This window comes from Heterodontus francisci, chromosome 41 (genome assembly GCF_036365525.1).
Source record: "Heterodontus francisci isolate sHetFra1 chromosome 41, sHetFra1.hap1, whole genome shotgun sequence".
NCBI lineage: Eukaryota > Metazoa > Chordata > Chondrichthyes > Heterodontiformes > Heterodontidae > Heterodontus > Heterodontus francisci.
In genome coordinates this window covers 17183280-17211125 of record NC_090411.1, presented here as the reverse complement: position 1 = coordinate 17211125, position 27846 = coordinate 17183280, and the positions used below count along the sequence as shown (strand labels likewise).

Sequence of the window (27846 nt, the reverse complement as noted above, 5' to 3'; positions counted from 1 at the left end):
ACACTGTCAGGCAGTGCATTCCAGATCCTAATCATTTGCTGTGTAAAAAAGTTTTTCCTCAAGTCACTGTTGCTTATTTTGCCAATCACCTTAAATCGGTGTCCTCTGGTTCTGGATCCTACGGCCAATGGGAACAGCTTCTCCCTATCTGCTCTGTTCAGACCCCTCAAATTTTCTCTTAATCTTCTCTTCTCCAGAGAGAACAGCCCCAGCTTCTCCAACCTATCCACGTAACTGAAGTTCCTCAACCCTGGAAAAATTCTCCTGAATCTTTTTTGCACCCTCTCTTTTGCCTTAACCTCCTTCCAAAAGTGTGATGCCCAGAATTGGGCACAATACTCCAGTTGAGGCCAAATCTGTGTTTTATACAGGTTTATCCAAACTTCCTTGTTTTTGTACTATATGCCTCTATTTTTAAAGCCCAGGATCCCATATGCTTTATTAACCACTTTATCAACATTCCCTGCAACCTTCAATGATTTGTGCATATACCACCCACCCCCCACCCCGCCTCCAGGTCTCTCTGTTCCTGCACCCCCTTTAGACAGTAAATGATAAATTCAGTTGTGTTTGGTGGTGTTGAGGTGCTAATGTTGCCCAGGACACTGGGAGAAATCTCCTGATCTTCTTCAAAAAGTGACATGGGATCTTTCTGTCCAGTTTAATATGCAGACAAGAACCTTAACTTAATGTCTGATTTGAAAGACGGCACTTCCAACAGTGCAGCATAGCCTCAGTACTGCACTAAAATGTCAGATTGCGTGCTCAAGGATTTCTGACTCAGTGTTGAGATTGTTACCAACTAAACTCAGTAGCACCTTGAGTGTAGAGGGACATTTACACTGCATCTGTCTTGTGCTATACTTCATCTTGAGCTGGTTATTGATGCAGTGGAAAGGGAGGCTTAATCTACATCTTGTCCCTGTTGTACCTGACCTTGGAGTATACGATACTAAAGTTGGAAGAGGTGTTCTAGTCCCCAGGATTGACTGTTTCACCTTAAAAAGCTTGAAGATTCAACAATAGGAATCCAAAAATAATTTTTATAGTTCCTGTAACGATTTGCGAGAATGATACATCTGGACAGGACCGAATGCCGTTCCAGACGTCTTCTGGCAGCTGTTGACAGTTACAGGTATGTGTTGAGTATCTCTGTGGAGTTGAGTTGCAGGTACTCGAGTTCCCAGTCATTGCTGTTCTCCTCTTCAGTTCCTGCCTGATACTTTGACGATCTCCTCTTTTCCAGGGACTCAATTATCATCTGAGCAAAGTCAGCCTGAAGTCTCTGCAAGTTTTCCCTGTGGAATGAAAAACAAACTAGTAAATCTCCTAAGCCCATGACCACGGTTATTTTGATAATGTTTGGTGCAACAGGCTGAGCAAGCTGGTAAGGCCACCCCTGGAACAAGTAAGAACTATAGATGTTACTAGTTAAATGTGCAACCACTGATTTCATTGGACCAAGTGTTGTAATCATGACAAACTTTTAAAAAAGAATTCACATTGGGCCTTGACATATCAGATCAAGATTTTCATTTCCTGATGTAACATAAGTGCCATCATCTGCCTAAGAACTGTGCCTTTCACCTCCATAACCTGAGTTCCAATCTAGTACACAGTGGAGGGCAGGGTCCTGTCCTGACAGAAAAAGGTGTGGGATTGGATAAATACCCAAAAATTTCACATGAATATTTTTGGGAAACTTTCCCTCAGAAGATTAAATGGATGGGGTAATGTCAACAATAGCGTAGAACATAAGAAAGAGGAGCAATAGTAGACCATTTGGCCCCTCGAGCATACTCTGTCATTCAATAGGAGCATGACTGATCTTCTACCTGAACTCCACCTTCCTGCCAGATCCCCATATTCTTTGATTCCCTTAGTGCCCAAAAATCTATAGATCTCAGTCTTGAATATACTCAATGACTGAGCATTTGCCTCTCTCTGAGGTAGAGAATATCAAAGATTTACAACCCACTGAGTGACGAAATTTCTCCTCATCTCAGTATTAAGTGGCCAACCCCTTTAAAGAAACAATTCAAAATGTTCAACAAAAATACATTCCTTTGAAAAACAAAAATTCAGCAAGAAAGACCCATCTGTGACTCACTCAGGAAGTTAAGGATAGTATTAGATTAAAAGAAGAGGCTTACAATGTTTCAAAAAAGAGTAGTCTGAGGATTGGGAGTGTTTTAGAAACCAGCAAAGGGCCACCAAAAAGTTGATAAAAAAGGAAAATATAAAATGAAAGTAAACTAGCCAGTAATACAAAAAAAGATTATTAGAGCTTTTATTGGAATATTAAAAGGAAGAGTAGCTAAAGTAAACATTGGTCCCTTAGAAGCAGAGACAGAAGACATTATCATGGGGAATGAGAAAATGGCAAAGGCATTGAACAAATATCTTGTGTCTGTCTTCACAGTAGAAGACAGTTCCATACCAGAAATACAGTAACCTAGGGGCTAAAAAAGAGTGAGGAAATTAAGGAAATTCATATCAGCAGAGAAAAAGTATTGTAGAAACTTAAGGGACTAAAATCTGACAAATCTCCAGAATCTAATGGCCTACATCCTAGGCTTCTAAAAGAGGTAGCTGCGAGATAGTGAATGCGCTAGCTATGTTTTTCCAAAATTCCTTAGATTCGGGAACAGTCGCATCAGATTGGAAGTTGGCAAATGTTACATCGCTTTTCAAGAAAGGAGGGAAGAGAGAAAATAGAACTACAGGCCAGTTAGCCTAACATCTGTCGTTGAGCAAATGCTGTAATCTATAATTAAGGAAGATTTAACAATGCACTTAGAAAAGCACAGTATAATTAGAACAAGTCAACATGGTTTTACTGAAGGGAAATCCTGTTTGACAAATTTATTAGAGATTTTTGAGGACGTAACTAGTAGGGTAAAAAAAAAGGGGAACCAGTAGATGTAGTATACCTGGATTTCCAAAGGCATTCGAGAAGGTGCCACACAAAATGTTAACTGGCAAGATAAGGGCTCATGGAGTTGGGGGTAATATATTAGCATGGATAAATGATTGGTTAACAGACAGGAAGCAACGAGTGGGCATAACAGGGCATTTTCAAGTTGGCAGGCAGTAAATAATGGATTGCCATAAAGATCAGTGCTGGGACCTCAGCTATTTAAAATCTATATTAATGACTTCGATGACGAGTCAGGGAGTAATGTATCTAAGTTTGCTGATGATACAAAGGTAGGTGGAAAGGTAAGCTGTGGGGAGGACACAGAGGCTGCAGAGAGATATAGACAGGTTAAGTGAGTGGGCAACAAGATGGCAAATGGAGTATAATGTAGGAAAGTGTGAAGTTATGCACTTTGGTCGTGAGAATAGAAAAGCAGAATATTTTTTAAAAGGTGTTAAACTTGTATTGATGTTCAAAGAGACTTGGGTGTGCTTGTATGAGGAACGCAGAAAGTTAACATGCAGGTACAGCAAGCAATTAGGAAGGCAAATGGCATATTGGCCTTTATTGCAAAGGGATTGAGTACAGGAATAAGGATGTATTGCTACAATTGTACAGGGTTTTGGTGAGACCACACCTGGAATACTGTGTGCAGTTTTGGTCTCCACATTTAAGAAAGGATATACTTGCATTGGAGGCGGTACAGTGAAGGTTCACTAGGTTGGTCCTTGGGATGAGGGGGTTGTCCTATAATCAGAGGCTAAGTAAATTGGGCCTGTATTCTCTGGAGTTTAGAAGAATGAGAGGTGATCTCATTGAAACATATTATACTCTCTAAGGGCTGGATAGGGTAGACACTGAGAGATTATTTCTGCTGGTCAGGGAATCTAAAACATGGAGGCACAGTCTCAGGATAAGGGACTGATCATTTCGGACTCAAATGAGGAGAAATTACTTCACTCAAAGGGTTGTGAATCTTTGGAATTCTCTACCCCAGAGGGTTGTGGAGGCTCCATCGTTGAATACATTTAAGGTGGGGACAGACAGATTTTTGGTCTCTCAGGGAATCCATGGGTATGGTGAGAGGGTGGGAAAGTGGAATTGAATCCTAAGATCTGCCATGATTGTTTGGAATTGGGAAGCAGGCTCGATGGGCCATACGGTCTACTCCTGCTCCTAATACTTGTGTTCTTGTGGAAGGAGGTGAAATGTGTGGAGTTGAGTCCATGATGTGGTACAGCATACATGGGCTGTGAAAAGAGATTAAATGGGTGAGTAGAGTCTATGATAGGATTGGCTGAATGGCATGTTCTTGTCATCACTTTCTAATGGGGACTGGTTCTAACAGATTGTCACTGGGATGGAACAGGATGTAAGAACAGTGAGAACTGAGTGTCACTGGGTGATAGAGTACAGTGTGGACTGGGTTGGAATAGAGCTGGGACCAAGTGGCACAGGGTGTTAGAATACAGCTGGGACTGGATGACCAGCTAGAAATATGACAGGATCAGGAACACATGGAAGATCCTGGACCCAATGGATCCACTTAAAGTCTTGTAGAGGTTATACAGATCGGGTAAACAAAGAACAAAGAAAATTACAGCACAGGAACAGGCCCTTCGGCCTTCCAAGCCTGCGCCGATCCAGATCCTCTATCTAAACATGTCGCCTATTTTCTCAGGGTCTGTATCTCTTTGCTTCCTGCCCATTCATGTATCTGTCTAGATACATCTTAAAAGACGCTATCGTGCCCGCATCTACCACCTCCGCTGGCAACGCGTTCCAGGCACCCACCACCCTCTGCGTAAAGAACTGCGTAAAGTAGCCTAGTGATTATTGGACCAGACTAGCAATGCACAGGTTGGGTTCAAACCCATCATTTGTGGCCTGGCAGCAGGAAAATAACCATGAAAGCTGTCAACTGGTTTACTAATGCCGTGAGGGAAAGGAATCTGCCACCCCTGACTTGGCCTCCTTGAGACTCTTGCCCAATGCTATCCCTTGCAGTGGCCTAGCAAGCCATTCAGTTGTTGATGATTCACAAACTATCACCACAAAAATTCCAGAGGTTTAACAAGGCCCATCACCACCATCATGGAGCAAGTAGCAATAAATGCAGCAGCAACCCGTTTACTTGTAAAAGGCTAACTGGCCATGAGTTCCGGGGAAGCGAAGGAGAAGCAGATGTTGATGCTCAGTTCACCACCATGGTGCCGGTAATAGCGCACACGCTGCCTGTCTCACTTACGCTGAAGGTGGAGCTGGCAGCCTAAAATTGCGATCTGTTTCTCCTGTGAGCCAATAGGTGACTTCAGTTCCTCTTCCCTGAAACAGACAAGAGATCAATTACACCATGTATAGACCGCACAGCCCACAGGTCCGATTGCTTTGCCATCCCTCATAATTCAATCCCTGGGACCTATCAATGCATACCCAAGGTCAATAGCCTTTTCAGCTGTAGCACAGTGGGTAGTGCTTTCACTTCTGAGTCAAAACGTTGTGAGTTCAAGTCCCCTCCAGGAGTTGATCACAAAAATCTAGACTGCCATACCAGTGAATACTGAGGGAGTGCTGCCCTAACGGAGCTGCTGTCTTTTGGATGAAACGTTAAACCCAAGCCCCGTCTGCCCTCTTAGGTGGACGTAAAAGATTCCACGGCACTATTTCGAAGTAGAGCAGTGGAGATCTCTCTGGTGTGCTGACCAATAATTACCCCTTTATTTATTCTTCTGACGAAAGGTCATTGACTTGGGCGTTAACTCTGTTTCTCTCTCCACACATGCTGCCAGGTCTGCTGAGTATTTCCAGCATGTTCTATTTTTATTCTAGACTTCCAGCATCTGCAGTATTTTGCCTTAATATTTCTCCCTCAACCAACATCACAAAACAGATTGTCTGGTCATTATCACATTACTGTTCATGGAAGCTTGCTGTGCACTAATTGGCTGCCATATTCTCTTCATAATGACATTGACTACATCTCAGAAGTACTTCATTGGCTGTAAATCACATTGGGAAGTCTTGTGGTTGTGAAAGGCGCTATAGCAATGCAAGATTTTCTTACTATGTCATTAAGAGTAGCAACAGTAGAGGCCTGGGAGTTGGTAGGCTCACTACTCTCTCAGAAAGCTTACAGTATGTGGGATGAGATCCCTGAACAACAACACTACAACAATCACCTAGGAACAGGGGGAGGCCATTCAGCCCCTCGAGCCTGTTCCACCTTTAGCTAAGACCATGGTGGATCTATATCTCAACTCCATTTACCTGCCCATGTTCCATATCTGTATTGAAAATTTTGAGTCAGAGAAATATAAATACATAAAGTGAACAGAATCACCTTCAGGTAGGTCTCTCCCCGCATCTCATACTCAAATTTGCACTCAGTCCTCTTCAGTATATTGATTGTCGATTGGTTAACATGAATTCTTAGCGCTGCAGCAAAGAGAATATTTGTTTCTTAATGCAGTTCAGCAAAAGACCTTTTAAAAATTCAAATGTAAGTGGGAGGGAATTGGGATGATACACACTGTACCAGCAAGGATAAAGGTTTAAATCCAGAGTGAGAGGATGAAAGCATCGTTCATCTGGCATCTGTGAGGATCATACGTCAAATCAGTTGGGACAATTTACAAATGGACACCCAACACATGACTGCCTTTCATCTGGCATTAATTGGTAGTGCAATGTTAATTGTAGAGGGAGCTTTACTCTATAAATATCACTTGCTGTATCTGCTCTGGGAGTGTTTGAAGGGGCAGTGTAGAAGAAGCTTTACTTTAATTTAACCTGTGCTAAACCTAGAGGCACCCAGAGACAGACAGACAGACAGACACAGGGAGAAGTATACAGAGATTGAGAAACACAGAGAGAAAGATAAAGAGAGAGAGAGAGAGAGACAGGGAAATGACAGAGAAAGGGAGAAATAGGGAGCCAGTTAGAGAAAGAGAAAAACAGACAGAATGAAAGAGGTACAGAGAGACGGACAGAAAGACAGAGTGGAGCTGGATTGAGAGAGGTTGTGAGATTGCGAGAGGGAGGATGGGATAGTGCTGTGCATCTTACGTAATCCCGTGGACTCCATTCGTGAGGCCGTGTTGACCACGTCACCGAACAGACAGTATCGTGGCATCTTGGTCCCCACCACACCCGCCGCACACGCACCTATGACAGACAGAGCTGCAGTGAGAGGGAAATCAGAGAATCATTGAATGATACAGCACAGTAGCAGCCCGTTCGGCCCATTGTGCCCGTGCTAGTTCTTTGAAAGAGCTATCCAATTAGTCCCCCTCCACTGTGCTTTCCCATACCCACAAAGATTGGCCGTGTGGTAGATAGTGAGGAGGATAGCTGTAGGCTGCAGGAAGATATTGAGGGTCTGGTCAGATGGGCAGAAAAGTGGCAAATGGAATTCAACTCGGAGAAGTGTGAGGTGATGCATTTGGGGAGGTCAAACAAGGCAAAGGAATACACAATTAATGGGAAAATACTGAGAAGTGTAGAGGAAGTAAGGGACCTTGGAGTGAATGCCCATAGATCCCTGATGGTAGCAGGACAGGTTGCTAAGATGGTTAAGAAGGCATATGGAATCCTTTCCTTTATTAGCCAAGATATAGAATACAAGAGTAGGGAGATTATATTGGAACTGTATAACTCATTGGTTAGGCCACAATTTGAGTACTGTGTGCAGTTCTGGTCACCTCATTACAGAAAGGATGTAACTGCACTAGAGAGGGTACAGAGGAGATTTACGAGGATGTTGCCAGGACTGGAATGCAGCTATGAGGAAAGATTGGATAGGATGGGGTTGTTCTCCTTGGAACAGAGAAGGCTGAGGGGAGATCTGATTGAAATGTACAACATTTTGAGGGGCCTGGATAGAGTGGAGGTGAGGGGCCTATTTACCTTAGCAGAGAGGTCAGTGCGGAAGGGGCATAGATTTAAAGTGATTGGTAGAAAAATTAGAGGGGAGATGAGGAAAACTTTTTTCACCCAGAGGGTGGGGATGGTCTGGAACTCACTGCCTGAAAGGGTAGTTGAGGCAGAAACCCTCAACACATTCAAAAGGAGTCTGGATAAACACATCAAGTGCTGTACGCTGCAGGGCTACGGACCAAATGCTGGAAGGTGGGATTAGAATAGGTGGATCGTTTTTCGCCCGGCACAGACACGATGGGCAAAGTGGCCTTTTTCTGTGCCTTAAACCTTCTATCAAAGATACTTCCTGTTTGCATCCACTCCCAGCATTTTTTACTCCCCTCTCCTCTATGTGTGTGGCTTCTCCCTCGTTACCTGAATGAACACCTATCCGAATCCAGATGGGCAGGCCGGGGAGGTGAGCCAGCTCGAATGACCCCATGAAGTTTAAAATGTCCAGCGCCATCCGGGTGATGTCGACTGCATGCCTGTTTCCATTCCGCCTCGGCAGACCTGATGCTACCATGTAGGCATCTCCAATCGTCTCCACCTAGTCCAAATGAACAAAGAGTTTCACTGTGGACACTTCAACAATAAAGAAAGAACAAATTTGCATTTCTATGGTGTCTTTCACTGCCTCAGGATTTCCCAAAGCATTTTACAACCAATTAAGTATTTCATTGTACAGTTCTGTGGGTAGATGGAAGGAGACCAGACCTGAGCACAGTGCTGCAAATGTGATAAGGGGACCAGGACTGTGTAGAGTTCTCTGAATGTGAAATGGAGATCAGAACTGTGTAAATTCTCTCAGTGTGATATAGAGATCAGAACTGTGTAAATTCTCTCAGTGTGATTTCGAGATCAGGACTGGGTAAATTCTCTCAGTGTTTTAGAGAGATCAGAAGAACTGTGCACAGTGCTCTAAGTGTGGTCTGACCAAGGTCAACGCAAATGACGTTCACCTCAGTGACAATGACTCAACTCTGCCAAAATCAGAACCTCTCCAGTCCAATTGCTGTGCCCTTTCATACCTTGTAGACATCGTGATTGTCCAGGATTTGGTCAAAGTTCTTGTACATGTCATTTAACATGTCGACCACTTCCATGGGCGTGCTGAATTTACAGATGGTGGTAAATCCCACAATGTCGCTGAAGTAGATGGTCACTTCCTCAAAAAGCTCAGATTCAACCAGGCCCGTTGTCTTCAGCGATATCACTACCGGCCTGGAATTGAAAGTAAAAGATAAGCACTCACTTCCTTCGCCTTTAGAGGAAAAAAATAGGCCAACAACAACAGCTTGCATTGATATAGTAACTTTAATGTGGTAAAATCTGCCAAGGCACTTCACAGGAGAATTTTCAGATAAAATTTAACACATAAGGAGATATTAAGACAGGAAACTAAAGTTTTGATCAAATAAGTAGACTTTAAGTACCATCTTAAAGGAGAGACAGGCAGAGAGGTTTATGGAGGGAATTTCAGACCTTAGGGCCTATGCACTGAAGGCACAGTAGCCAAAGGTAGAACAATAAAAATCACAGACGAGACCAGAATTGGAGGACAACAGAGATCTCAGAGTGTTGTAGTAGTTGAAGGAGGTTACAGAGATAGGGAAAAGCAAGGCCATGGAAGGATTTGAATACAAGTATGAGAATTTTAAAATGGAGGCATTCCTGAATTGGGAGCCACTATCGGCCAGAGAGCAAGGGGTGATGGGTGAACAGGATTTGGTATGAGTTAACGGAGCTGGAAGATGCGAGACCAGCCAGGAGAGCGTTGGAATAGTCGAGTCTGGAGGGTTTCAGAAACATGAATGAGGCAGGAGGTGGAGACGGGTGACATGAACAAAGAAATTTTATAGTGCGTATCCTTCCTGCAGAACCTGGGTTCATGATGTCATCACAGGAAACGGGAGTGGATTCAAAAGAGTCACTAAAAGTGTGAAGGAGCAGCAAAGGCATATCGATGCAGATCTAGATTCTCCCACGAGAATCCTTGCTCTCATATTTGCCGTCATTAAGAGGTGACAACTGTAGTTGGACATATTCCTGGTCATCGCACTGCCTCCTGCCTCTAACTACCCTGTCCCTATTCTCACACCATTGGTCACCTGACACATCCATCCTTTTTTTTAGTGGAATATATTATTCCTGGGCTCTCCTGAACACAGTTTTAAATGTTTCCCATTGGTGTTCTACATTATTGTTGCCAAAATTGATGCATTTGTAAAGGAAACAAATTGGAGGGATTTGGGCAAAGAGCGGAGGAGTGGGACTAATTAGGTAGCTCTTTCAAAGAGCCAGCACTGGCACGATGGCCTCCTCCTATGCAGTAAATTCAAAGAACAAAACAATACCCTTACAAATTGATATGCAGACAGACAGAGAGTGAGACAGACTCACAGTGAGACATACAGACTACTGGCAGGCAGATTTATAGGCAGACAGCCTGCCAGATAACCAGATACATCTATCCAGACAGACAAGCAGACTGCAAGATTGATAATCAGACAATAAGTTGCATGGACAATGAGTCAAACATATGGACAAGCAGCCAAATAACTTGCACGATAGACGTATAGTCAGAGAAATAAACAGTTAGATAGAAAAGGAAATACAGCAGTACACAAGCAGTAAAGATGATCGAGATATAAAAACAAATACAGCCAGATAGACAGACAAAGACTGATCTTGCTCACTTAGGCAGCAGCATGTAGTTGAGCTGATCTGCTCTGTCACGTTCGGCCTTGTACAGGACTGTTCTCTGCTCCACCAGATGCTCCAAGTTCTTCGAGTACATCTGTAGTCGGCGGATCAGTGTGTCCATGTAGCTCTTGTCTGTTTCACTGTGGAACGTGCTGTAAGAGATTCAATGGAGACCTGACTGGAACTTCCCCTAACATGCCTGGGAGTCAAATTCTCCAACCCACACCATGTTGTGTCATTGGCACACTTGCCTAAAGATCTACTCACTGCATTCAATGCTGGGCTGAGCGGTGGGATGTAGTGTTGGTACCCCAGGATGGGGGCATGGATTCCATAGCTCAAGGGAAGATTTCAAAGGCACCCGAGCAAAATATACAAGATGTGTATGCCTGCATTATCGATTGATATCAAGTCCTGGCAGTGCAAGTGGAGGCCAACTTTAGACAGGACAGTGTCTCTAAGGGCCAAACTATGAAGCGAAACTTTGATTTTTCTCATTTACATCAATGATAACAAAATCCTGACGGGGGTGAAACTGGCAAGTTATCAACAAGTTCTCTTTTATGATGCGTATTTTCGGGGCATGGAATGGAAAGGTTTCCTTCCGCCCATGTGCGAGATCAGGATTGAGCTGTAGGGCGGATTTGTGGCCAGAAATAAAGGGAAATGATTGTAGGGCCTCAATCGTCACGGCGCAGGAGTGGCCTGAGGCGGGAGATGCTTCACCTCAGGCATACCTCTTTGCCTCACCTGACACCTGGATTAAGCAGTTGATGAAGAGGAAACTTAGTATGTGCCATTAGATTTGGACATGTAGAATATCAAAGTGGCAAAATATCACAAGCTGCCCTGTGTCGGTCACTCTACTCTACTAAGAAAGATGTCCAATACTTAACCAATGAGGCTACTCTGTGGCTCAGTGGGTAGCACTCTTGCCTCTAAATCTGACGGTTGTAGGTTTAAATGCCACTCCAGAGACTTGAGCACATAATCAAGATTGATACTCCATGGGCAGCTCTGAGGGAGTGCTGTGTCCACATCTAGGCCAGTCAGGTCAGAGGTGACACGTTAAACTGAGGATCCATCTGCCACTCAGCTGGATGTAGAAGATGCTGAGGCATTATTTTTGAAGTCCATTATTCAGGCTTCGGTAGCAGGGATAAACCAGGTAATTACAGGCTGGTGAGTCTAACATCAGTGGTTGGGAACTATTGGAAAAAATTCTGTGGGACAGGATTAATCTCCACTTGGAGAGGCAGGCACTAATCAGGGATAGTCAGCATGGCTTTGTGAGGGGGAGATCATGTCTAACTAACTTGATTGAATTTTTCGAGCCGGTGTGTAGATAAGGGTAAGGCAGTTGATGTAGTCTACATGGACTTCAGTAAGACTTTTGATAAGGTCCTGCATGGGAGATTGGTTAAGAAGGTAAGAGCCCATGGGATCCAGGGCAATTTGGATCCAAAATTGGCTTGGTGGCAGGAGGCAAAGGGTGACGGTTGTGGGTTGTTTTTGCGAGTGGAAGTATGTGACCAGTGGTGTACCACAGGGATCGGTGCTGGGTCCCTTGCTGTTTGTAGTGTACATTAATGATTTAGATGTGAATACAGGGGGTATGATCAGTAAGTTCACAGATGACATGAAAATTGGTGGTGTCGTAAATAGTGAGGAGGAAAGCCTTAGATTACAGGGAGATATAGATGGGCTGGTAAGATTGGCAGAGCTGTGGCAAATGGAATTGAATCCAGAGAAGTGTGAGGTGATGCATTTTGGGAGGACTAACAAGGTATGGGAATATACAATGGATGGTAGGACCCTAGGAAATACAGAGGGTCAGAGGGACCTTGGTGTACTTGTCCATAGATCACTGAAGACAGCAGCACAGGTAGATAAGGTAGCTAGGAAGGCGTATGGGATACTTGCCTTTAGTAGCTGAGGCACAGAATATAAGAGCAGGGAGGTTATGATGGAGCTGTATAAAACACTAGTTAGGCCACAGCTGGAGTACTGTGTAGAATTCTGGGCTCCACACTATAGGAAGGATGTGATTGCACTGGAGAGGGTGCAGAGGAGATTCACCAGATGTTGCCTGGGTTGGAGCATTTCAGCTATGAAGAGAGACTGAAAATGCTAGGGCTGTTTTCCTTCGAGCAGAGAGGCTGAGGGGAGATATGATTGAGGTATACAAAATTATGAAGGGCATTGATTGTTAGATAGGAAGAAACTTTTTCCCTTAGCGGAGGGGTCAATAACCAGGGGGCATTGATTTAAGGTAAGAGGCAGGAGGTTTAGAGGGGATTTGAGGAAAAATATTTTCACCCAGAGTGTGGTTGGAATCTGGAACGCACTGCCTGAAGAGGTGGTAGAGGCAGGAAGCCTCACAACATTTAAGAAATATTTAGATGAGCACTTGAAACACCATAGCATACAAGGCTACGGGCCAAGTGCTAGAAAATGGGATTAGAATAGTTAGGTGCTTGATGGCCGGCAAGACATGATTAGCTGAAGGGAATGTTTCTGTGCTGTATAACTCTATGACTCTATAACAGGGGAGTTCACCCTCAATCAACTTCACAAAAGCAGGATATCTGGTCACTATCACATTGCTGTTCATGAGAGCTTGCCGTGCATAAATTGGCTGCCGCATTTCTTACTTTATTCCAGTGATTACACTTTAAAAGTATTTAATTAGTCGTAAATTAACTTTAGTAAAAGGTCCCAAGGCAATTCACGGGAGCATTATCAAACTAACTTTGACACCAAGCCACATAAGGATCAATGACCAAAAGCTTGGTCAAAGGAGTACCTTAAAGGAGGAGAGAGGGGTGGAGAGGTTGTTGGAGGGAATTCTAGACCTTGGGGTCCAGGCAGCTGAAGACACAGCTGCCAACGGTGGGAATGATGAAAATTGGGGATGTGCAAGAGGCTAGGATTGGAGGAGCGCAGCTATCTCGAGGGATTGCAGGGCTGGAGGAGTTTACAGAGATAGAGAGGGGTGAGGCCATGGAGGGATTTGAAAACAAGGATGAAGATTTTAAAATCAAGGCATTGCCCAATTGGGAGTCAACGTAAGCCAGCAAACACAGGGTGACGTGTGGACAGGACTTGCTGCAGTTATGGGCAGTGGAGTTTTGGATTATCCCAAGCTTATGAAGGATGCAAGATGTAAGTCTAACCAGGAATGTGTTGGAATAAACAAGTCCAGAGCTAACAAAGGCTTATAGCAGCAGATGAGCTGAGGCAGGGGTGGAGTCAGGTGTTTACAGAGATAGAAGTAGGTGGTCTTAGTAATGGCATGGACATGTGATCAGAAGCTCACCTCTAAGTCAAATATGACACCAAGGTTTCAAACAGACTGGTTCAACCTCAGACAGTTGCCAGGGTGACAGATGGAGTCAGTGGGTATGGAAGGGAGTTAGTGGCAGGGACAGAAGACAATGAATAGCTTCAGTCTTTCCAATATTTAGTTGGAGAAGATTTCTGCTCACCTAGTACTGGATGTCGGACAAGCAGTCTGACAATTTAGAGACAGTGGAGGGGTCGAGAGAGGTGGTGGTGTGATTGAGCTAGGTGTTGTCAGTGTATCTGTGGAACACGGTGTCATGTTTTTGGATGATGTTACTGAGGGGCAGCATGTAAATGAGAAATAATAGGGCGGGCCAAGGATGACTCCTTGGAGGACTCTAGAGGTAACGGTGTGGGAGCAAGAAGAGAAGCCACTGCCAGTGATTCTCTGGCTACAACTGGATTGATAAGAATGAACCAGGTGAATGCAAATTCACCCAGATGGACAATGGAATAGAGGTGTTGGGGGAGGGTGGTGTAGTCAACTGTGTCAATGGCTGCGGACAAGATGAGAAGGACAGAGAGGGATAGTTTACCATGGCCACAATCACATAGGATGCTACTAGTGACAGAAGGAGCTCGGGTTAGGAAGGGGAAGGGGATTGTGGGTGGAGAACAGTACAAGGAAGTAATCAGAGATGGCCTGACCCAGCAGTTCAAGGACTTTAGCATTCCACAACCCACTCAATCAGCTCCATTTGTCTTTGTGCTTCCAACTCTCAGTCCTGTTCCCACCCAGATATTATCTGCCCAGCTTATTAAAGAGTAGTGGAAATCTGAAACTCTCTCACCCAAAAAATGCTGTTGAGGCTGGGGGGGTGGGAGTGGGTGGGGGGTTAATTGAAAATGTTGAAGTATTTATTGGCATGATCTAATTGAATGGCAGAACAGGCTCGAGAGGCTGAATGGCCAACTGCTTTTCCTATGTTCCTAAGGTGTTAACTGACACCCATAACTTGCCTTGTATGGGATTCTGCATCTCTAAAAGCACTATGGGATACAGTTTTTTCCTGTTCCCTGCGCTGGGGTACAATCACTATGTAGTTGTGTACAGGCTTTGCCCTCGTGCCCACCAACCTGAATATCTTGCCCAATGTGGCCTCAATTCTCTTGAAATCTGGTCGTTTTTCTGGATCTTCCTCCCAGCAGTTCTTGATTAGCCCATACACCTGGAACCAGAGGAACACAGAGTTAATCAGAACTGGACCTGAGGGGATTCAGGCTTCATCAGACTTGGCCCAGAGGGACACGGGGTTAATCAGATCTGTTATGATAGCTGTTACCTCTAGTTCTTTGTCGTTAGCTGTCTCCAGGGGAAGGTCAGGTCGAAACAGCTCAATCTCATTCGCTAACATCACTCTCTTTAACTTCTCTACAGAAACAGTAAAGAAACGCTCCATTAATCAAATGAGCAACAGGTAAAAGATCAGTGATTGGCAGTATCAGTAAAAGCATTATTCCAAGGGTTTCAAGTTATCACATTTGAGTAAACAACAAGAAGAATATTTATATAGCGCCTATAATGTAATGAAAGGTCCCAAGGTGCTTCACAGGAGCTCTATAGAACAAAGTATGACACTGATTCACAAAAGGAGATATTCGGTCAGATGACCAAAACCTTGGTCAAACAGGCAGGTTTTAAGGAGGGTCTTAAAGGAGGAAGGCAAGGTGGAGAAGCAGAGAGATATAGGGAGGGTACTGCAGAGATTGGGGCCTAAACAGATGAGATGGGACTGGAATTCTCAGAATCTCCTACTGTTGCAATAATAGCCATGTTGGCATTGACAATAACTAAGAAACAGAGGAGAGGATTGGCCAACTAACGCCCAAGTTTAACTAGCAGATTGGACCAGTGCCAGTACATAGCAGGACCCTAAACTCCGTCTCTTTTCCCGCATCTCTCTCTGTCCCTCTCAGTATCTCTCCCTTTCCCTCTCTATCCTTCTGTTTTCTTCTCATCCCTCTCTGTCCCTCCTCAATCTCCATCTCCCTCTCTCCCCATCCCTCTCTCTATCTTTCTATGTCCCTCTCTCTCCCCCATCTCTTTTCCCATTCCTCTCTCTCTGCCCCCCACTCCTCATCTCTCTCAGTCCCTATCTCACTCCCCATCCCTTTCTCTCTCTCCCCATCCTTCTGTCTCTCCCTCTGTCTCTGAAGAAAAGAGAGGGACAGAGAGGGAAAGGGAGAGAGACTGAGAGGGACAGAGAGAGATGCAGGCAAAGAGATGGAGTTTTGGGTCCTGCTGCGTACTGTTAGAGTTCTTTGTTAGAATTCTTTGAGGATATAACAACAGAGTGGATAAAGGGGAACCGGTAGATGTAGTGTATTTGGATTTTCAGAAGGCATGTGAGCATGGAGCAAACCTGCAACTGTATTTCTTCATTCCCTGTCTCTCCGCATCCACAGAGTTTGTTGGAATTGTCAGACAGCACCGTGTTAGCCCTGGAAGGTGGGGGATTTCCATGGGACTTCATCTCGCAATGTGTAGCAAAAACCTTCGGTTGGTAGTCCTGTTGTAGTCTATTTGCACTTGGCAAGTAACCACCATTTTGCACATTACATTGAATGAATACCCTCAGCTTTGTGTGATCTGAATTTTTCTAATGGTATGTTGGCCCTTGCAAAAGTATCCACAAGCTCCATTGTAACCAACTGACGATTTTCTGAGTTCGCTGTCGATTTCTTAAAAAGAGATGAAATTGTTGCTTGTTTTTTTGCGTGTTTGTTTTTCAGCAGTGTGGTGTCAGATGCTCTCTTTCTGCTGCAATGGCTTCCAGACTCTAAGTGGCGCTGAACCGTTGTTCGCTGTGCGTGATCCAATGAAACATTGCAGTTTTGTACAAAACAGTATTCTGCCATCAGCATGCAAAATTTGGCTTCTAAATTTGTTCTTTCACTCAATGTGCTGCAGTAATGGTTGTGGCCACTTTTGATTTGCTCATTCTGGCATTCTCACTTGTCTGCTAATACTTGAGTCTGCTTCTCTCAAGACTGCACCGGAAGCCCACCCTCAACTTCCAATCAACAAGTTGAGCCTTGTGTCAATCAGTAAAACGTACAATGTTTGTAACATGCCCAGCAATCAGCGAGAAGAGCCTTTTGTTCATGAGTAAAACACATGAAGTTCGCAAAATGGCCGGTTTCGTGGAGGACCTGAGATTTCACGGTCTGTGATGCATTTTTCATGGCCGTGAATTTGGTAGGGTACTATGTACTAATTCTCTGATTCTATACCAATGGCAACTTGCCATGGGTGGAAATACCTGGAGTGACAGGCAGGGGTTGGTTGTGACTTCACATACAAGAGCTCTTGATGGCTGTCACAGGGTAGGCACTAATAGAGAGCAGGAAACTGAAGGGTTAACCAATCACACAGATCTCAGCCATCTCCAACCACCCAGTTACAGGGTGCAACCAGCAAACACCTCCCTCCATAAGGTTTTTACCTTCTGCCTCCTGATAGGCTGACTTCTCTTACTCTTTTTTGCAAGGAGCTCGGAGTATAAGAATAAGGAAGTCTTGCTGCGATTGTAAAGGGCTTTGGTGAAACCACACCTCAGTACCATGTACACTTTCAGTGTCCTTACCTAAGGATGGATATACTTGACTTAGAAGGGCTGCCAGAAAGGTTGACTGGATTGATTCTTGGGATGAAAGGATTGTCCTATGAGGCGAGGGAGAGTAGAATGAGCCTATATTCTCTGGACTGCAGAAGAATGAGAGATGATCTCATTGAAATGTATAAAAGCCTTAGAAAGCTGTTTCTCCTGGCTGAGACTCTGGAATTAGGGATTAAAGATACAGGTTAAGGGGTCGGCCATTCATGATGGAGATGAGGAGACATTTCTTCACTCAGAATATGGTGAACTATGGAATTGTCTATCTGTGAGGCTGTGGATGTTCAGTTGTTGAGTATATTCAAGGCTGAGATTGCCAGATTTTTGGGCACTAAGGGAATCAAGTCATTTGGGCATTGCTCCCCCTAAGCTGCACGTGTGTACAGCCATTCAGCAACTCAGATGGGATCTTGCAGGCCGTTCACAAGCTGTTCCCTTTAGGATAGTGTGGGTGCTCAGACGTGCAAAAAAAGTTAAAGGTACTATGCATTCAAATGAACAGGCTGCGCACAAGGATGAAAACATAGGGTGAACATTGGATGTGGAGAGTGGGCGGTACAGTGGAGTTGAAGAAGATGATCAGCCATGATTGTATTGGTTGGCCGAGCAGGGTCAAGGGGCCACATAACCTGCTCCTATTTCTTATGACCTTCTCGGCAGGTACTGGGCTGGATTTTATGGGCCCCCCTGAGGCAGGGGCCCACAGAATCATGACGGGAGGCAGGGGTGGCGGGCCCGTCACCAAGCGATTTTGCTGGGGGTGGAATAGGCTGACGATGGCCTTCCCACCCAGAGACCACTTAAGGGCTTCTCCCCCCCCGCCGCTGCGATTTAACCAGCAGCGGTTGGTGGGGGGGTCCCTTCTCCATGGGCAATCTGTGGCCCAAGGAGGATCCCCGCTGGCAAAAGCTCCAAGCGCCACCTCCATGGACCCCACCCCCCCCTCCCTGGACTACATGCACACACTCCCACCAGCAACACCACCCCCCACCCCCCCACCGCCCCCTAGCCGGGGCATCCCAAATTGGCCCCAGCGACCCCACCTCATTTACCTGAAGTCTGGGGTTCCAATGCTGGGCCTACGTCCAAGGCCTGTGCAGTACCGGCAGTAGCCACCACTCCAGGTGGCGCTGCTGGTACTGCTGAGCCGCCAGCCCTGTGATTGGCTGGCAGCTCTTGGAGGCGGCACCCCCGTCTTTAAAGCACTTGCATTTATGTTGTAGTTTTTTCTTCCACAGAATATCCCAAAGTGCTTTACACCCAATGAAATATTTTTTGAAAGTTCCCACAAACAGCAATTCGATAATTACCAGATAGACTGTTTTTAGTGATGTTGGTTGAGTGATAAATGTTGGCCCAGGACATCGGGGAGAACTCCCCTGCTCTTCTTCGATATAGTGCAATGGCGTCTTTTACCACGAGTGGGCAGATAGGGCCTCAGTTTAACATTTCCGAAGAAGATGACACCTTTAGCAGTGCAGCCCTCGCTCATTACGACACTGGAGTGTCAGCCTAGATTTTGTGCTCGAGGTTGTGTATTCCAGGGCTAACAATGACACTAGTTTGCAATAACATTCCACACTGAAATTCACATAGTATCCCTGCTAGCAGTTTGGAAGGTGGGAAGCATCAAATGTACAGGCTAAAATAAAAAATTCAATTTATTTACATGAACAATTTATAGAAACAAAGAGAACTAAAAGTCTATAATTGTAAAACGTAATCATGAAGTAGTTCAAAAGGGGTCAATTTGTCCTTAAGGTTCAAAGTGTCTTCAGTTAAAGCCCAATACAGCAGCAATGGCTTTTGGTCCCATGAAATCTCCTTCCAGGAAAGTAGCGCGACATATTCTTTTGTTTTGGTACAGTTGGCTGTCAGAAACTATCATTGAGCAACTCTTCTTGAAAAGTCTAAAAGTGGGGTGTAGGGTGTGGGGAGTTGGAGAAGAGATACTTTGGGAGTATTTGGTCCCGTTAGGGTGAGTGGGGAGGAATGGAACAATGGTGTGAAGGTGCTTTGCTTGCTATACTACCAACACCACCTGCTACTTTCAATAACAGCCCTAATCAGTCAAATACTGATAACATCAATTACCTTCAACATTGTTGCATGATTGAGTATAGAAGGTCTCTCTTCGATAGATGATTTCTTGACCTATAATGCCATAACTGTACGTGTCACCTTTCTGTGATACTCCCTCCTCCCGCAGGTGCTCAGGAGCTGTCCACAGATCTGGAAGTGGAGGAATGAAAAGAAAAATAATTGGCTAAATAAATTCTACATTTTGCGCAAAATGTAAAGGGACTTGAAAAGAAAGGGCTGGAGTTTATATCCCACCTTTCACAAACTCAGGACATTCCGCAAGTGCTTTACAGCAAATGAAGTACTTTTTGAAATGCAGCAGCCACTTTGTCTCCCACAAACAGCAATGTGATAATGACCAGGTAATCTGTTTTTAGTGATGTTGATTGACTGATAAATGTTGGCCAGAACACTGGAGAGAATGCCCCCACCCTTCTTCAAAATATTGCCATGTAATCTTTTACCTTTTTGCCAAGGCAGGTGGGGCCTCAGTTTAACACAGCACCCACCTTCCCCTCCTCCAACTATGGCTTGCCTTCACCCCAGCTCCTTAAGCACCATTCAGACTCTCTCGCTAAACTCTGATCCACTGTCACACCTCTGTCAAAGCCTCCCTCTTCAAACAAGCCCCTGGACATCCAGCCAAGTTCTCCCCTACTTCTTGTCCCAATCCAGGTCTTTTCCTGTTAATTAGTTTGGGATGTTTTGTCACATGTGTCATGCAGGCCCCTACCTGCCAAGACTGAGGCACACATTATTTCACCACATGAACCTTGAACCTTAAAACTTAAAATTGCAAGCCCCTGACTGGAAAGACATTTGCATAGCAACAAACATAGGAACAAGGGACCTAGTCCTTGCTTCCCCAAAACACAGAAGAAGTGGTCAGACCAGTTTAGTCACATGCCTAGCTGGCTGTTGGTTTTTTGAACTTGCTACAGAGTTTTTAAAAAAGTCAGAAAGCTGTTTTGCTCCTGGACTGAGAACATCTCTCTCCTGTCTGCTCTCATCTTGCTCTCACCAACTTCAGAAACCATTGAAGACACATGAACCCCAAGAGAGAAAAGTCTCCTACAGTGAGCAAGGTTTAAGAAGAATACTGGGCCCCAACGAAAAGCAAGACTACTTACAAAAGGACTACAGTGAGCTCAAAGCACAGTAAACATGAAACTCTTCTGATATTGCCTCAAACCTCTCCATTTTATTTTTCTTCTGCTCTTTTCTGTCCCTATTTGCATGTGTGTATCGCATGTGTATGCTCGCATGGGCACGCCGTATATCCGTAGGCATTAACCGTATTAGAGTTTAAGTTTAAGGTTTAATAAATTTCATCTTCTTTAAACCTAAGAAAGCCTGTTTATGCTCATTTCATTGCCTTATAATTGGAAAGTGGTGAACAAGAGTTCACCAAAGGGGGAGCTCAAAACTCAGTGTGTTTAAAATTAAACCCTGTTACAATAAGACCAGGCGAAGACAGTAAAAGATCCCTAGACACCTTTCTCACCTGGTCGTAACACATGTGAAAGATGTTAGTGAATGGAATGTTATAGCATTTTCTGTTCTTAGCTCATGATTTCTAAAGCTTACCTTTCTGTGGCATGGCAAAGGTCTTACAACCAAAATCAGTAATTTTCACCACAATCCGATTGTCCACAACACAATTTGTGGATTTCAGGCTCCCATGTACTTCTATGTTGCTTGAATGTAGATATGACATACCCTTAAAAATAAAGGCCAATGTACCAGTCAGTAACTGAACGAGATGTTAGCAAGAATTATTCATGTAAACACGGGTGAGGTAAGCAGTACAACACAGACCATTTAAACAGCACCTGAAAATTCTATTGATAGATGAATTAGTTGATTGGTTTGCTGCATAGTCGATTGATTGATTACTTCATAACCTGCGTTGTAATTGCCCTGGGCTTGCTCGATGTGCAGTGTAGAGGGAGCTTTACTCTGTATCTAACTCATGCTGTACCTGTCCTGGGAGTATTTGATGGAACAGTATAGAGGGACATTTACTATGTATCTAACCTGTGTTATACTTGCTCTGGAAGTGTTTGATGGGATAACATAGAGGGAGATTTACTATGTATCTAACCCATGCTACATCTTTGTTATATATGTTTGATGGGACAGGAAAGAGGGAGAGTTACTCTATATCTAACATGTGCTGTACCTTCCCTGTGAGTGTTTGATGGAACAGTATAGGAGATTTATTCTGTCTCTAACACGTGCTGTACTTGCCCTGGGAGTGTTTGATGGGACAGTGTAGAGGGATCGAGATTTATTGTGGATCTAACGTGTGCTGTACTTGCGGTGAGTGTTTGATAGGATAACATAGAGGGAGATTTACTCTGTATTTTATCTGTGCTGCACCTGCCCTGGGATTGTTTGATGGGACAGTATAGAGGGGGTTTTACTGTGTAACTAACCCTTGTTGTACTTGCCCTGGGAGTTTTGATGCTGACACTGGGTGACAAAAATGGCAACCCCTGGTGCACCTTGATGAACAGAAAAGGAACACTTCAGCCATTGTGATGCTGGTGCAGTTCGTCCAGAAACCCCAGGAGCCCAATGTCTCATTTTTTCCCCCCAGCTTTTTGTTGTTCCACTTGCTGATTTGTCACTCCCGCTTTAGGTTAGTAGTGGATTATTTTTGAAATGGAAACAGCTGAAAAATACTCTTTGTTTTCCCAATTTGTCACTCAAATTGTCAGCTCTTGCTGGGGCTCAGGCCCATGGGAATTAGGGACTTGAGGTACCTCACCACACCAAGCCTAAGCAGTGCATCAGCAGGTTATTCAGTCATGTGGGGCAGAGGGGGGGTGGGGGGGGGGAGGTGCATTGTAGCTATAAATTAACCCCATCTTCATCAGCACACACACATTCATGCACACTCACACACACATGCACATGCATCCACATATACGCACCCAAACTCCCTTATACGGTCACACTGTGCACTTTGCAGCAGGTAGTACTGGACAGGGTGGGGTGGAAACTGGGCCTAATTTTTTTCGCACTGAAACCAATGAAGATTTTACCAAGATTTTAAATAGGAACTATTTTTGGATCAGTTGATGTTACTCCTTTTGCAGCAAAGGTTAGAAAATGGCCAACCACTGAAACATCAACTGACCATCTTCAACCTTTTGGTAATCGAGTTGATGCCTAAAACCGTTCTTCGAGGATTTGCAGCATTCACACTTACCTTTGCGATATCATACATGACCGAAATCTTGAACTCCAAGTCCATGAAGGTGCCATCAGGGTATGATATTGTGTCATTCAAAACATCCTGTGGGATGTAACAAGAAGAGTCAACACTGCACCATTTGGAGGAGTCAGTAGTCGGTGCTGTCAGGTAAACCCCCCACCTGCCAAGACTGAAGCACACATGATTTCGCCACATGAACATTAAAATTGCAAGACCCTGACTGGAAGGACATTTGTATAGTACTAGCAGTGTTGGAACAAAAAGGACCCAATCGTTGCTTCCCCAATACACAAGAAGTGGTCAGACCAGTTTTAGTCACATGACTAGCTGGCTGTTGAGATTTAAATTTCCAACAAAGGATTCGACCTCAGTGGGGCGGCACAGTGGCGCAGTGGTTAGCACCGCAGCCTCACAGCTCCAGGGACCCAGGTTCGATTCTGGGTACTGCCTGTGTGGAGTTTGCAAGTTCTCCCTTGTCCGCGTGGGTTTTCCCCGGGTGCTCCGGTTTCCTCCCGCAGCCAAAAGACTTGCAGGTGATAGGTAAATTGGCCGTTGTAAATTGCCCCTAGTGTAGGTAGGTGATAGGGAATATGGGATTACTGTAGGGTTAGTATAAATGGGTGGTTGTTGGACGGCACAGACTCGGTGGGCCAAAGGGCCTGTTTCAGTGCTGTATCTCTAAATAAAAATAAATAAATAAAGGCTCCTGGTTTGATAAGACCTCTCTCCTATCTGCCCTCATCTCGCTTTCATCAGCTTCGGAAACCATTGAAGACACATAAACTCAAAGACAGAAAAAGTCTCCTACGTGAACAAAATTTAAAAAAAGACTGGGCCCCAACAAATGGCAAGACCATATCTTCAATCAAGGACTACAGCGAGCTCGGAGAACAGTAACAAGATATTGCCTCAAACTGTTCTCCTTATCTTTTCTTCTGCTCTTTTCTGTCCCTATTTGCATGCGTGTATCGCGTGTGCATGCTAGTGTGGGCGCATCATATATCCGTAGGCGTTAACCGTATTAGAGTTTAAGTTAAAGTTTTAGTTAAATTTCATCTTTTTTCTTTAAACCTCAGAAAGCCGATGCGAGTTGGTTTCTTTGTCTTATAATTGGAAAACAGTGAACAGGGATTCACAAAAAGGGGAGCTCAAAACACAGTGCGTTTAAAATTAAACCCTGTTACAATAAGATCAGGTGAAGATAGTAACAGACCCCTAGACACATTTCTCACCTGGTCGTAACAGTGTGGAGACCAATGTGGTGATCATGACCATTGAAGCTTGGCGCAAGTTGCAGTTCAGATGCAGCTAATGCTATGGATCATCGGCTAACCGAAGGCCAAGTGCCACAGGTCAACTGACATGTTTCTTTTTTTCTTTCTTATTCTGTAGGGGTCTTTAAGATTATGAAGAGGGTTTGATAGAGTAGACATAGGAAAAATATTTCCACTTGTGGGTGAGACCAAAACTAGATGCCATAAATAGAAAATAGTCACTAATAAATCCAACAGAGAGTGGTGAGAATGTGGAAGTCACTACCATGAGGTATAGTTGGAGGTGAATAGCATAGATGCTTTTAAGGGGAAGCTGGATAAGCATGAGAGGGAAAGGAATAGAAGGTTATGTTGATAGGGTTAGATGAAGAGGAGGATTGTGTGGATCAAAAACACTGGTTGAAACCTTTTGGGTCAAATGGCCTGTTCCTGTCCTGCAGATTCTATCTAATTCCATATAAAAGCAGGAATGGATTGTATTTGGGCCAAGTTGATATGGTCTGTTGTAGTTCAATGGAACCTTTAAAATATAGTTCATAGTCAAATATCCACTTCATTCGTACAAAAGAAAACGTAGAATTAGAAAGGGTCCTATTAAACCTGCTACTTCCACAGCCCACGTACCATCCACTCTATCATAGACTCTACCACACCCAATCAATCTCCGTCCACAATCTATGTATACTCTACTCTATTATTAACTCTACACACCCAATTAATCTCCTGACTAATGTTTTGAATAGCTTTTCCTTGAAGGCCCAGAGTTAATCTAGCAAAATTCCACAATATCTATCCATCGTATACTATTCAACCTTTACTATTTTCTTGGTCCCAGCATCTTGCTCGATGGATTATTTGTTTTTTTCTCTGTCTATGCCGAACCCCATTCACTGGGGGGACAGCCTAACTCAAAGTTAGGACACCAATCTCAACAAAGCACAGTCTCTACTGAAGAGCTTGCACTTACCTTCATTTAGATTTTGGGCCTGAATTAGTTCCTGTTTATAAAAAACCTTATTTAGAATCGATTTTGCTAGACTAACCAACAGACTACCCACATATACATGAATTTCTCTGTTTTACATCTGTTGAAAAGAGGTGAATTTGAATCTATTTTATTCTCCCCCTCATCTCTTCTCATTCAAAGTGATCTGCTGCATCTACAATGTTCTGGAGTTGGAACATTGATGATACTGGAGGCAATGAATGCTGTCCCTTTGCTAAATCACAGGATACGCTAGTGGAGCGGGCAGGGGAGATGGAATATTTTTATTTCAAATTGGAAGGTAACTTCACTGGGCTCGGCTTTATGCCCACCCAGAACCAACGGGTGGAGAATCTTGCCGACTGTGCCAATCTCTGCCTATTATAATTGATTGTTTCAATTCTTTTCAAAAAAGCTACAGAAAGAGGAAATGGTATTGATCTCCGTACAATACACAGTAACATAGACTCTCCCCAGTTTATTCAATCTGCAGTGGGATGCAACTTATAAAGTAAACTCATGAAATTTGGAGTTTATCAGTTTAACACTACGATTCACTCAACTCCAGCCATTTGTTGTTCTACAAGTGATACCTCCAGTTCCACACGATTCTTACTAATGTATTGTAGACAGTATCTGATAATATATTAACCCTCTAACATTCCAGCCCTTTCTTCAACAACCACAGAGCCATAGCTCAGTGACAGCACTCTCATCTGAGTCAAAGGTCCTGGGTTCCTAGTCCCACTCCAGAGACCTGGAGCCGCTTTTCAAAGGGCTGCAGGGTCAAGATCTGGTGCGGGCGGGATTTCAAAATTGCAGTCCTGGCGGTCATCTCGGGATCCCGGCGCCTCCGGAATCGTTTGCAATTTTCAAAGGGCCGGTGAGGGAAACCCGCTCGCTACCAATTAATGGCCCTTTATGCTCCTTAAAGAACTTTTTAAGGGGCCTGTCCGGTGCAGAATGTAATTTTTAAACTTTATTTCGGTGATTCCGAATTAGTGCCCAGCTGTTGGGTTCGCCACGGGGCCAAATAAAGTTTATTTGTCTTTGTGTTAAAACTGTTTTTTAATGTATCTTCTTGCACCAGTGCTGGCCCCTAACCATCATTTTTCCTGCGTGACCCTTTCATCCTTGTCAAGGAGCTCTTCAGCAAGGCAGCGGCAATCTTCAACATGTCTGCCGCCTTCCTTTACTGCTGGCACCAGGCAGGCAGCTCGCACCTTACAGATATGCTCAGCGCTACTAATTGGGTGCTGCAGCTTGCCTTCTGCCCAATTAGGGCATTTATATTTAAAAACAGGGTTGTGAGAGCAGAGCAGCTGAGGCATGGGGTCCGGTCAGGAATTCATCAACGCACCGGGTTCCCAACCCCGATTTGAAATTCCGGCCCCTGCACACAAAATCTAGGCTGACATTCCAGTGCCATACAGAGGGAGTACTGCCCTGTCAGATGGGCCGCCTTTCGGATCATACATTAAACCGAGGCCCCGTCTGTCCTCTCAGGCAAACGCTTAAGATTCCACAGAACTATTTTGAAGATGAGTAGGGGAGTTCTCCCCAGTGTCCTGACCAACATTTATCCTTCAAACAACATCACTAAAACAGATTATCTGGTCATGATCACTTGCTGTTTGTGGGAGCTTGCTGTGCACAAATTGGCTTCCGAATTTCCTACATTACAATAGTGACTACACCTTAAAAAGTAGTTCATTGTCTGTAAAGCACCTTGACACTTCCTGCGGTCGTTCAAGGCACTGTATAAATGCAAATATATACATATGCACCCTTGCCCCCAAGTTTGTTCACCTCTTTTCCTGGCTTCCACAAGTAGGTCACTCTCCAATACCTCACTCAAGTGAGCAAGTTTCATGTGTCAGCTAGTACTATCAGGGTATTTGACCGCAGGGGGCATCACAGCTAAGTTCAATCCTGTCCTAACCAAACAGCCAAATGCATGTTTTTCCAGTAGAGCTTACTGGATAATGACCAAGAATCAGAACTCGTTTTTCTTTCTCCCCACCACCCTCCCCCCACCACAAGTTGCTCATCTCTCAGTGGTCAGACCAGGAAAAGCATCAACCATTTCAATATGTCCCCTATAAACCCAAAACCAAATTAAACTGAGGGAGGCTGTGGCTAACTCACCTTCAATGATCCTCGCTCGCAATACTCAATCACTTTATATATCTCCAAGTCAAACTTCACCGTGCCATAGAATTTGGTTAAGTTATAATAATCAATTTGCAGCAGCTGAAAAAGAAATACTTTCATTTAGAATTTTGTAGAAAGCTGTTTAATAATCATAGAATGATAGAACGATGTAGCACATACAGGAGGCCAGGCTGCCTGTCGTGCCCGTACCCGCTCTTTGGATTGGTCCCACTCCCACTGCCCTTTTCCTGTAGCAATGCAAATTTTTAACCCTTCAAGTATTTATTTAATTCCCTTTTGAAAATTATTACTGAATCTCCTTCCAGCACTCCTTCACGCTGTGCATTTCAGATCACAACAACTCGCTGTATAAAAAACAATTGTGACTCTATGCTTTGGCTTAGCAAAGGACCAGGATGCTTTCATAAACTCGTCCTACCACCTTCAAAGGCTTTTTTTGTCGCACTTAGACCTCCCAACAACAACATGCATTAATATAGCACCTTTAATGTAATAAAATGTCCTGAGGCGCTTCACAGATGATTGTGGGCTGTGCTGCAAATGAAGTGAGCTTTTTTTTATTCGTTCATGGGATGTGTGTTGCTGGCTCGGCCAGCATTTAT

The 27846-nt window shown here is 44.2% G+C and overlaps 1 protein-coding gene across 2 annotated transcripts in view; it reads right to left on the bottom strand.

The window, feature by feature from the left end:
* Positions 1 to 499: 499 nt before the first annotated feature.
* Positions 500 to 27846, bottom strand: part of LOC137353282 (guanylyl cyclase C-like) — a 97632-nt gene continuing 70285 nt past the window's right edge. For both annotated transcript variants that reach the window (XM_068019385.1, XM_068019386.1), the window contains 13 exons: positions 27218 to 27322; positions 22805 to 22891; positions 21175 to 21307; positions 19600 to 19737; positions 15172 to 15260; positions 14966 to 15057; positions 10537 to 10695; positions 8869 to 9061; positions 8213 to 8387; positions 6986 to 7084; positions 6261 to 6355; positions 5169 to 5245; positions 500 to 1298 (listed from right to left, as the gene is read on the bottom strand). In XM_068019385.1, the coding sequence (XP_067875486.1) occupies positions 1130 to 1298; positions 5169 to 5245; positions 6261 to 6355; positions 6986 to 7084; positions 8213 to 8387; positions 8869 to 9061; positions 10537 to 10695; positions 14966 to 15057; positions 15172 to 15260; positions 19600 to 19737; positions 21175 to 21307; positions 22805 to 22891; positions 27218 to 27322 (1611 nt within the window). In that variant the 3' untranslated portion in view covers positions 500 to 1129. The remainder of the gene's footprint in view (positions 1299 to 5168; positions 5246 to 6260; positions 6356 to 6985; positions 7085 to 8212; positions 8388 to 8868; positions 9062 to 10536; positions 10696 to 14965; positions 15058 to 15171; positions 15261 to 19599; positions 19738 to 21174; positions 21308 to 22804; positions 22892 to 27217; positions 27323 to 27846) is intronic.